The sequence below is a fragment of the Mustelus asterias genome, chromosome 22 (assembly GCF_964213995.1).
Source record: "Mustelus asterias chromosome 22, sMusAst1.hap1.1, whole genome shotgun sequence".
Classification (NCBI taxonomy): Eukaryota; Metazoa; Chordata; class Chondrichthyes; order Carcharhiniformes; family Triakidae; genus Mustelus; species Mustelus asterias.
The window spans coordinates 36,384,161-36,396,411 of record NC_135822.1 but is presented as its reverse complement, the minus strand read 5'-3'; the positions used below and the strand labels follow the sequence as shown (position 1 = coordinate 36,396,411).

The following is a 12,251-nucleotide window of genomic DNA, read 5'->3' as shown; positions in this document are numbered from 1 at the left end:
CACTGAGTGAAAGCAAAACTGACAAAGAAGTGTCAGGTGGTTTGTGGATTGGTAGGTTGGTAAATAGTGAGGAGGATAGCCTTGGATTACAGGAGGATATAGATGGACTGGTCAGATGGGCTGATCAGAGGCAAGTGGAATTCAATCCGGGTAAGTGTGAGGTGATGCACTTTGGCAGGACAAACAAGGCAAGGGATAGCTGATGAATGGCACAACCCTGGGAAGCACCGAGGTTCAGAGGGACCTTGGTGTGCGTGTACACTGGTCCCTTAAGGTAGCAGGACAGGTGGATAAAAGAGTAAGAAGGCAATTTGATATACTTATCTTTATTACAGAGGCACGGAGTTATGCTGGAACTCTTTAAAATATTGGTTAGGCCACAGCTAAAGTATTGTGTGCAGTTCTGGAATCCACATTATAGGAGGGATGTGATAGCATTGGAAAGGGTGCAGAGGCGATTGCCTGGGCTGGAGACTTTTAGTTATGAAGCGAGATTGAGTAGACTAGAGTTGTTTCCTTGGAGCAGAGGCGACTGAGGGAGACAGGGGCATGATTGTGATTATGAGGGACATAGATGGAGTGGACAGGAAGAAACCTTTCCCCTTCGGGGAGAGATCAAAAACCAGGGGGCACAGATTTAAAGTAAGGAGCAGGAGGTTTGGGTGGAATGTGAGGAAAAACGTTTTCACCCAGAGGGTGGTGGGAGTCTGGAACTCACTGCCTGAAAGGGTGGTTGTGGTGGACCTCAGTTGTGCCTTTGTCCTATATGGACCACCGTTGTGTGTGCTTGTCATACCTGGACACATCCCCTTCCAGTTTGGGTCCTCCCCTCAGCACCTAGTATAAAGGTGGCTGTCTCCTCCCCCTTGTTCAGTCCAGGTTGGTTATATGTTGGGATCTGCTCCTGATTCTGTTGTGAATAAAAGCCTACACTTATATTGGCATATCGGTAGTCTTTCGCCTTATTGATAGCACATCAGTGGTGGAGACAGAGACCCTCATAATATTGAAGAAGTATTTAGATGTGCACTTGCGATACCTAGGCGTACAAGGCTATGGGCCAAGTGCTGGGAAATTAGATTAGAATACTAAGGTGGTATGTCTTTGACTGGCACAGATGTGATGGGCTGAAGGGACTTTTTCTGTGCTGTATATCTCTATGACTCTATGGCCCTGTGCAGGAGTGGCATTGGGACAAAAAAAATGGGATTACAATCGTGGGTCAAGATAGAGCAGAGACCACAACCTGAAATTGTTGAACTCATGTTAAGTCCAGAATGCTGTAAAGTGCCTAATCTTCCGAGAATTTGTTTAAGCTCTGGCTGATCCAGGTTCCATTGTAACTTTACTGGAAACTCAATGGAACCTTGTTTAATAGATGTAAACTAGACCACAGTCACCCTGCCAGCAAAGTCAATGCAGTGGAGTGGAAACAGCTGGCTATGTTTAGGAAGAGGCATACATCTGAGAGTTTATATTTGTTATTCAGCATTTGCCAGTGCAGCGAACATGCCACTAACCTGCTCCCTACTCCATGGGGTGGAACGGTGGCACAGTGGTTAGTGCCCCACAGCATCAGGGATTCGGACCTATGGTGACTGTCTGTGTGGAGTTAAATGTTCTCCCTGTTTCTGCGTGTGTTTCACCCTGGTGCTCCGGTTTTCCTCCAACAGCAAAGATGTGTGGGTAGGTTGATTGGCCATGGTAAATTGCCTCTTAGTGTTCTTAGATATGTAGGTTAGTGGGATTAGCGGGTAAATACGTGGGGTTATGGGGATAGGATCTGGGCAAGTTGCTCCATTTTAGAGTTGGTGCAGACTTGATGGGCAGAATGGCTTCCTTCTGTACTGTAGGGATTGTATGACGTGAATTCTGCTCTCTTGTCTTTAGTTCAACCCCTTTCATTGTTTTTTATTCACTTGTGGGACATGGGTGTTGCTGGCTGCCCAGCATTTATTGCCCATGCCTAGTTGCTCTTGAACTGAGTGACTTGCTAGACCATTTCAGAGGGCAGTTAGGAGTCAACCACATTGCTGTGGCTCTGGAGTCACAAGTAGGCCAGACCTGGTAAGGATGGAAGTTTTTTTTCCCCGTAAAGCACATTAATGAACCAGATGGGTTTTTCCAACAATCGACAATGGTTTCATGGTCATCAGTGGATTCTTAATTCCTGATTTTTTTATTGCATTCAAATTCCACCACTTGCCATGGCGGGATTTGAGCCCGGGTTCCCAGAACATTAGCTGAGTTGGTGGATTAATAGTCTAGCGATAATACTACTAGGCCATCGCCTGTATGATCATTTTATCTATATTTATTTGAACTCCACCCCTTGGATTATTGCTGCAACTAATGTTATTAGTAAAGATTAATGCATCAAAAGATGGGGTGTAGGTACAGGTGAAATGTTAGGGGGAAGTTTTTCACACACAGGGTGGTGGGCGAGTGGAATCGGCTGCCGTCAGTGGTGGTGGAGGCAAACTCAATAGGGTCTTTTAAGAGACTCCTGGATGAGTACATGGGACTTAATAGGATGGAGGGTTATAGGTAGGCCTAAAAGGTAGGGATATGTTCGGCACAACTTGTGGGGCCGAAGGGCCTGTTTTGTGCTGTAGTTTTCTATGTTTCTAAAAAAAGCTTCATGCTTGCCAGAATCCGATACAACAATGACTTTAAAACAACAATGATTAAGTTGTACATTGCTAGGTTGTAATTGCAACTTACAATCGAGCAATGGTAAATGCAATTAATCTGGAAACTTGATTGTTTCATTGGGTCTGAAACCCCAACGGACAGAGGAGACCCAGCAGCCCACAATATAAATCAACTGCCTTTGTTATCATGGAGATATTCACCAGTGATCATATAATGTTTTATAGATTTATGCTGCGGATTTGTTGTACCTGCAAGAAAAAGAAGTAATGTAGATAAGGCCAGCAAGGAATAGACAAAGAAACAGATCCTGACCGCTTTGGGCTGCACAGTTGACCCAAGGAATGCTAATATGATAAATGCATTAATTCCAAGAAGCTGCTGTTCTTTCTCTAACCTTGAATTCTCACAATAGAAGTGTTCTTTTTTTCATAATGACTTGCTTGTCACTTCCAGATTAGTTTCATGAATGGAGAGTTAATCACTCAGTGATCTTGCCGAACGTGTGTTGATTTTATAGCAGAGTTGACCATAACAAGAATAGTAGAATTATAGAATCTAATCACAGTGCAGAAGGGGGCCATTTGGCCCGTCGAGTCTGCGCCTACTTTCTGACAGAGCATCTTATCCAGACCCACCACCCATCCTCGTAACTCCACACATTTGCCCCACTAATCCCCCTAACCTACACATCACTATAAAATGTCAACACAAACGCAAGATGCTGCAGCTGATGTGAATTGATTTGATTTATTATTGTCACATGTATTGGTATACAGTAAAAAGTATTGTTCCTTGTGCGCTATACAGGCAAAGCATACCATTCATAGCGGTAGGTCTATTCAAAAGTCTGATGGCAGCAGGGAAGAAGCTGTTCTTGAGTTGGTTGGTACCTGACCTCAGACTTTTGTATCTTTTTCCCGACAGAAGAAGGTGGAAGAGAGAATGTCCGAGGTTGTGCTGGGAATCTGAAATGAAAACAGACAATGCTGGAAATATTCAGCAGGTCTGGTAACATCTGTGAAGTGAAAAACAGAGGGAGGAATTTGTACCTAGTTTTGTAGAGTGTAGCAGTGGGCACCAACTATGGCTTTCTCCACCATATTGCTAGGAACTTAGTGCATAATCGCTGAAGGGGTGGGTCCCGCGCTGGCAGTGTGGGCTGTGATTGAGCCAGCAAATTAATTTTTTAAAGATCGTGGCACCATTTTTAAAGGCTGTTCCGATGCACTAAAGTTAAAATGGGAACCCCCCCTCCCCCTGCCTCTCCCATTTTGGTACTACCCACCAGCACTGCCTCCTGATACTGTGGGGCAGTGCCCGGGTACTGTCCGTCCATGACCTTCTCCCCTGAGCGATGCACTCAGCTGGGCAGCTCCACTGGATTTGCCCGGCAGGCGCACACCGTAGGAGGCCCTTCAGGAAAGCGTGCTCTCATGTCGATGTGAATGGATTATCTAATGCAGGGGGAATATCAGGTGCAGAGGCCTGATAATTACATGCAAATTTATTATAATTGGTTTCCCAACATCGAATGTTAGGATTCCCCGTTATGTCACTGGTGGGGGCGGGGAATGGGGGCAATCGTGATGAGACTTCCCGCCAACAAAAAAAAACGCGAGTTGGGTCTCTGGCGAGATTTTCTACTCCCATTGCCAACCCTGCCGAGAAGAGCGGCAGTGGGAAATCCCAGCCAGAGTTAGCGTTTCAGTTCCACCACCTTCCGAGAGAACTTATTACTATAAAATGCCATATTTTTTCCCTTTTTCGGCCTTCTGGCTAAGATCAAATGTAGTTTTGGATCCTGCACTTGGTTGAAGTCATGAGGTTACACTGAGGCTTCATTTGAAGCAATTTTTTAAAGTGGCATCTAGGCCTTTGGCTTAGATGCAAATGAGATCAAGCCTTGGAGAAGGTGCAATGCCTGCTCCAATCAGCTTGGATCATCTCAATCAAGCCCAAGACAGGAAGTGGGAAGCTTGTCTTGTCAGCTTGTATTGGGAATGTCTCACTTGCTGAGACTTTGAATTGGGCTTTGATTGGATTGAATTGGATATAAACAAAAAAAAATGTTTTCCCTTTCATTCTCCTAGACTGAAGTCCTTGAATCAAGCTAAGGTTTTGCTTATGTGTGCTGACAACTTTTGTAACTTCAACCCAGTGGGCATTGACTGTGCGTGTTTGACAGGCTGTTCAACCATCAATGATGTTCCAGCTTGCACTTTGTAGTTTCAATCAGGAACAGGAACTCTGGCTGATTTCACCTGCCCCCCCGCTACCCATCTCCCTGCCCCCATTAGCTCCAAGCCAATGGTAGCATCCCGAATGTTGCCCTATGAGATGAATCAGCCAGGGTTTGAAGTTGGCACCTTTTTGGTTTGTCTGACTTGGCAGTACCACCAAACAGAGGCATTCAGTCAAGGCCTGGCACTTCCCCTGCAGGAACGGATGGATTCTGTATGGTTTTCTCCCATGAACCCTTCAGCTGGATGGCATAGAGGGCAGAAGGATGAGAGTTATGTGCCGACCTTGTGAGCCCAGACATGGGGCTTAAATGAAGAGCGGAATGGCTGAACCATGTAGAAATTCCACTCCCTGCCCCCAAGATTGAGAGAAACATTCAAGCCTCAAATCTGCCTTACCATGAGCAATGGAGGAGGCGATGGCCGAGTGGTATTATCGCTAGACTATTAATGTTCTGGGGACCTGGGTTTGAATCCTGCCACGGCAGATGGTGGAATTCGAATCAATAAAAAAGATACCTGGAATTAAGAATCTACCGATGACCGTGAAACCATTGTCGGTTGTCAGAAAAACCCATCTGCTTCACTCATATCCTTTAGGGAAGGAAATCTGCCGTCCTTACCTGGTCTGGCCTGCATGTGACTCCAGAACCACAACAATGTGGTTGACTCTCAACTGCCCTCCAAGGGCAACTAGGGATGGCAATAAATGCTGGCCAGCCAGCGATGCCCACGCCCCACTAATGAATAAAAAAAATGCCATTGCAGGTCCACTAATGCCTCATCAGAATTTTACGGTGGGCACTGATCAATTTGCTGCAGGTCAAAAACACAATCAAATGCATGGACCAACCATGACTCTCATTCAGTTTAAATTAATTTGCAATTTATGAAATAATATACAGAACATACTTAAAAACAGGATCTTGGACAGTAATAATTTATGATCCACTTCTTGCCTATAATTTTTAGCACAGGGATTTATCATAGCTTTTGACTTAACATGGAACCTGAATTCAATTCCTGTAAAAAGAAATCTTCACCACCTCCGTTTAATAAATATTACCAGCAAATTAAACTATAAAGAACTTGCCCCATTTTATGTTTACTTTGTGACAGAAAGTAATTACAAATCAGGCAGTGGCTTTGTAATATTGAGAAAATCTTAAGCAATTAAAATCTGCACAGTCCAACTTCAGCCAGAATAGGATTTCCAAATTGATGGCCCTCTTAGTAATTGCATTTTAATCAAACAATACTTGCCTCATAACTAAAGTTCCAAAATCAATTTTAGTGTTTTGTTTTTCACAATGACACACTCATTTCATAAATTTCCCTCACATCACAAGTTAAACCTATCCTTTGAGACCTGCTTTACTTAAGGATTGCATTGTTTATTAATAAGTTCATCGTTCGTATGATTGATTTGTAGCTTACTTGTAGCCTTAGGAAACTAATTTACAAACAAAAAAAAAAGTATCCGATTGGAGAATAATTGAAAATTGTTTTTTTTAATTAAAAATTTAAATGCGGGGAACCGTAAAGCTTGAAGTCTTCATGATTAATTTATTCTGATTAATAGACCGATTGAGTTTTTGATCTCCTCTGTTTTTTTCCGTCCTGTTTGTCACAAAACCTTGCCGCTATCCAGAGTTTTGGCAGCACCCACACTGTGGTTGCCAGAGTGAATATGTCACCTCCCGATCACGATATCACCTCTCTTTGGAAGTGTGAATACACCACTGAATTATTAGTCGGGTACAGAATGTCGGGGGCTTTAGCAATTAATCCACCCACTGCTTCTAGAAATGAATATCAACAGACCGATGATGGGCTTTCATCAGGTACTGGCTGCCGAGCTTGGTCAGGGAGCAGCTAACTGCATGTGTTCGCATTCCATGACCTTGGCACAAGTTGCACATCTCCAATCCTATCTGTTTGATATTAAACAACTTGGTTTTTAAAAATCGCTCCATAGTATGAACACGTTTAAAAAAAAATGTTGGTGGGACGTGGGCATCGCTGGCAAGGCCAAGATTTGTTGCCAACCCCTAATTGACCATGAGAGGAGTTTAAGAGACAAACGCATTTCCCTGGATCTGGAGTCACATGTAGGCCAGACCAGGTAAAGATGGCAGATTTCCTTCCCTCACTAATGTGCATTAGTGAACCAGATGGGTTTTTACAACAAATCATTGATAGTTTCATGGTTTCATATTTTTTTAAATATTAATTGAGTTTAAATCCCATCAGCTGTCATGATGCAACTTGGAACCACGGCCCTTGAGCATTAGCCTGGGCCTCTGGATTACTAGTCCCGTGACAATCCAAAGATGTGCGGGTTAGGTTGATTGGCCATGCTAAAATTGCTCCTTAGTGTCCTGAGATGCATAGGTTAGAGGGATTAGTGGGTAAAATATGTAGGGATGTGGGAGTGGGGACTGGGTGGGATTGCGGTCGGTGCAAACTCGATGGGCCGAATGGCCTCTTTCTGTACTGTAGGGTTTCTATGATTCTATGACATAGCCACTGTGTCACTTACTACTCATACCGACATGCCAATGAGCTAACCCTACAACATGAAAGGTTTATTTTTAAGAAAAATACATATATAAATAAAATTATTATTAATGGGTTCAGAGGCACTCAGAACAGAATTGGTCTTCTGCAGTAGCTCAGATAGGCACCCATGTATCGGCAGTCTGATTTACGACTCACTTAAATTTCTTTTCCATTGAGTATAAAACGGGCTCACAATTTACCATCATACATTTAGCCCCTTCACCAAAGATTAATTTCACCCCTTTTGAGGTGTTTCAAATATTTCCTATCTACCCTTAACGATAGTTTAGTTGTAATATTATAGCTGATAGATAATGTGGCCAATCCTACTCCCGTATCCGATGTCAAGCAGTGTTGTGTAAAAATGTAAATCTGAAGTTTATCTCATCTTAACTTGCTTTCCTTCAGCTGCTTAGCGCCCCCCCCCCCCCCCCCCCCCCACAAGGGGGCAGGGGGGAGCAGTCAACTGTTACATAGAACATAGAACCTCTCTCTCAGGATTGCCCTTGAATTAACCTCCTGAAAGTGCTCAAGGGTAGATTAAGCTGGTCTCTGAATTCCCTCCCCAGGTGAGAAAGCCTTACTTTGAATGCATGCTAAAGCCTTTACGTGAGCACCCAAAACGACATGTTTAAAATGATGACGATCCCCTCCTCTGGTCCCTCCATGCACAATAGTGTGATGTGCCGTCATACTGTACCCACTGCGTTGTCTGCTTTTATATTCATGTCTTAAATCTTTTGAGAATAGGAACAATAAGCGTAAATAGTTAGCAAACCTCTTCAGGAGTGCCATTCCTATTGAGATTATTCAGGGTTGTGGATGAAGACTCCAAAGTGTCATGACTGGACCCATCAGACTGGGGGGAAAAAAAAATCTTCTGCTTAGAGTGGTTAATGTGTGCTACCCACTATCAGAAAGGTGTAGATGAGGTGAGTGGCATGGATGTATTTATGAGGAAGCTCAATGAACACAAGGGCAGAAAGAATAGAAAGCTTGATCAATGGCAGGCAATCTGCACTCCCCCCACCCCCCAGCGGCCCCCTGGGTTCTAGTGCAGCCCATGGGACATTCTGTTGACCATTGCCCATGCACAGGGTTGCCACATTCTGCTGATTTCTGTCCATGTAGTTTTTTTCCTGACGATATGACTGAAGTGATAGGCATGTAAAGCCAGAGCACGTGAAGTGAGGTGCATGCTGGTTACACGCAACAATGACTGTGAGAGCCGTGTCCTCCCTCTGTGTCCAAAGCATAATTATTTATTTTGTTTTTATCATTTGAGGTTGATGACAGTTCTATTAATATATAAATCATCAAGCATTTTCTGTATTCAGTGTGTATTGAATGTATTTAATCTTATTCATGGAGTTACGGTCAGTGAACAAGGCTGATTTCAATCTTGCGGCCCACTGAGATGAAGGAGGGTCACTAACACGGCCCACTCACTAAGCCAAGGCTGCCCATCACTGGGCTAGATCGAATTGATTCAGTGAAGAGAAGGGCGGCACGGTGACACAGTAGTTAGCACTGCTGCCTCACAGCGCCAGGGACCCGGGTTCAATTCCAGCCTTGGGTCACTGTCTGTGAAAAGTCTGCACATTCTCTCTGTGTCTGCGTGGGTTTCCTCCGGGGACTCCGGTTTCCTCCCACAGTCCAAAGATGTGCGGGTTGGGTTGATTGGCCAAGCTAAATTGCCCACTAGTGTCAGGGGGATTAGTTGGGTAAATACATGGGGTGATGGAAATAAGGCCTGGGTGGGATTGTGGTCAGTGTGGACTCAATGGGCCAAAGGCCTCCTTCTGCACTGTGGGGATTCTATGGTTCTAAGAGATGTGGAAAGAGCATAAACATTGAGATTGACCCATTCAAAGGGTTGGTTTGTTTCTGAGCTGTACATTCTACGTTAATGTAATAACTATTACAAGAAAAGCGAGCGTAATTAGCGACCACTCCATTGTCGCATGACCATAATTGGATCTGACTGAGGTTTTATCTTATAGATCACTTAGCAGTGCACTGCCCCATTAAACTGCCGTTATCGTTTAGATGATTGGTGTGTCGAACAATGTGATACTTGAGCTCTGTGGGAGGCTTCTGTTCCACATTCCAAGATTCTAAAATGGTGGCTCCACAGAGCAGAGTGTGTTGAGGAGAACTTTTATACACCACTTAATGACCCAGATGCAGAATATCACCAAAGAGGAAAATAAGGAATAACAGAGCATGATGTAGCAGTGAGGCATCCACTGTACATCTCACGTGAGGTGGTATAATATGGCTGAATTCTGATTTCTGTTCTGAACCCACCGGTCACTGTAGAAAGAGCTCCTTACTGATTTTAATGTATTGACAGTGGCGCACTGTTGATGGCTTTACTTTTCGATGTGCTTTTTAAACATACTTTTGATAAAAAAAGAGAGTTTTGATTGAGTTGTTTAAAGTCATGAGGGGGCTGGGCAGATACACCGAGAGAAACCGTTCCAGCTCTTAAAGAATGAAAGGGTAGCGATTTAAAGTGATTTGCAAAAGAAGCAAATGCGAAGTGAAAGAAAACATCTTTTTCACACAGTGCATGGTTCGGGCCTAGAATGCTCTGCCTGGAAATGTGGTCACAGTAAGAAGTCTCACAACACCAGGTTAAAGTTCAACAGGTTTATTTGGGCTTTAACCTGGTGTTGTGAGACTTCTTACGGTGCCCACCCCAGTCCAACGCCGGCATCGCCACATCATGGAAGTGTGGTGGAGGAGGCATTCAATTGAGGTATTCAAAAGGGCATTAGATGATTATTTGAATAGAAACAATATGCAGTGAAAAGCCAGGGGAATGGCACTAAGTCATGATGCTCGTTCAAAGAGTCAGTACAGACATGATGGGCTGAATGGTCTCCTTCTGCAACATAACAACTCTGTGATTCTGAAAAACAAGTTGATAAACATTTTCCAATAAAGGGTGACGCCTCTTTAAGCCTGATATAGATAATGGTGTTGTGGAATACCTTGAGCCGTTTTGCTGTTAAAAGTGCATAGAGATTGATTAATGCTGAGCTCCATTTTGCGTTTCCTAAAGGAAGGAATCTTTTTGTTCACAGCTGTCCAGTTCTACCAGTTCCTTGGATAAGATGACGTACATGCAAACGCTGCGCTGGGCTGTTTGGAATCCCTTCTTGGAATCGGATACCTCTGATGTAACGGTGGCACTTCATGGTGGACCTTTACCTAATCCCAGCAACCTGCTGGTTTACAAAACTCCCTCCACTGAGATGAGCTCAGAAGAGGTAGGTAGTTTCTGCTCAGCAATGTGTTTACCTGTGCCGCGTGTACTTTACAGCAAAGCTGAACCCGCTGAAGGGTTGGAGTCTTAGTCACTTCTTCAGGTGGTGCTGCGTTTTGCCACTACAGGAAGTCCTCAGGCCTGCAACATAATTGGTTCCTGTAACCCACATTGTAAATTGGAACATCGTAAGTTGGAACCGATTTTCCCATCGGAACTGTGGTGTAAATGGGAGATTGGGGGTTTCTGAATCAGGGCCGGAAATCACTCAGGGGTGTCTGGTGGTGCTAAGTGCTCTCAACTCTTGCCTGGTCAAGTCGCTGAGGCAACTCCTGATGCCTGCACACCTTAGCACAAGTTTCTTCATTAGTGTGGGTACATAATAAAGCCATAGATCACTGTCAGCTGCCTGTTTAACACTGGACTTCTGTGAGTCTGAGTGCATGGTCATGCCAAAAAGATATAAGAGAATAAAACACTTGTTTCCAACTAATAAAGATGGTTCACCCTGTTGAGTCATACAGAACATCAGTGCGTTCGCGTGAACGTGAATGTGAACAGCGTTGTAAAGTTGAAACCAACATTGTAAAGTCTAAGTTTGTTTAAGCTTTTCTCATACCCTTGGAGTCCAGGTATCAACACTGCAGTTCTTTCATGGGCTAATATAACCTTCCTAAGGTGTGATACCCAGAACTGTCAGTGCATGTGTGTAGCTGAAACATGACTTCTTGCTTCTTGTATTCTAGTCTTAGAGTCATAGAGCAATACTGCATGGGAACAACTCTTTGGCCCAACCAGTCCATGCCGACCATGGTGCCCTCCCAGCTAGTCCCAATTGCCCGTGTTTGGCCATATCCCTCTAATCCTTTCCCATTCATGTATTTATCCAAATGCTTTTTAAATGTTGCTATTGTATCTCTCTCAACCACTTTCTCTGGCAGCTCATTCCATATTTACGCACCATCCTCTGGGTGAAGAAGTTGTCCGCAGATTCCTTTTAAATCTTTCCCTCTCACCTTCAACTGATGCCCTCTAGTTTTCAATTCCCCCTCCCTGGAGGGAACAGAGGCCGTGGAGTCCCCCAGGGGGTTGGGGTTAGGGGGGGGTGCCACCAGGGCATTGCCAGCCTGTTGGTGCCTGCCTGGCCCCTGGCACTGCCTAAGGGGCACCTTGACACTGCCCAACAGAGATCAGTGGGGTGGAGAGTCTGCTGCCACTCTGCAAAAAGGTCGGTGGCAGAAGAAGGGAATGGGTGATTGGGCTGGTCATCCGTGTGGTTGGGGTGTGGGTGTGGGGGGGGGGGGTGGAATTGGGAGTGCCGGGGAGATCGGGGTGGTGCCGAGACGGTGGGGGGACCATCAGTGCTGGTTGGAGAGATCTGGGATGGCAGCGATCTGGGGTGGGGGGGTCGGAGTGACAGCAATGCAGGGTCACAGGGCTGGCCAGCGATTGGGAGGCCAGCAGTGCGGGACCATGCGCACACATCCCGATCATCCGCTCTGACAGATCGGCGCATGGCC

At 44.8% G+C, this 12,251-nt stretch overlaps 1 protein-coding gene across 1 annotated transcript in view; it reads left to right on the top strand.

Moving 5' to 3' along the window:
* Positions 1 to 12,251, top strand: part of nphp4 (nephronophthisis 4) — a 479,472-nt gene that overhangs the window by 290,226 nt on the left and 176,995 nt on the right. Inside the window, exon 9 of the mRNA XM_078239167.1 lies at positions 10,550 to 10,735. Coding sequence (XP_078095293.1) covers positions 10,550 to 10,735 — 186 coding nt within the window. The remainder of the gene's footprint in view (positions 1 to 10,549; positions 10,736 to 12,251) is intronic.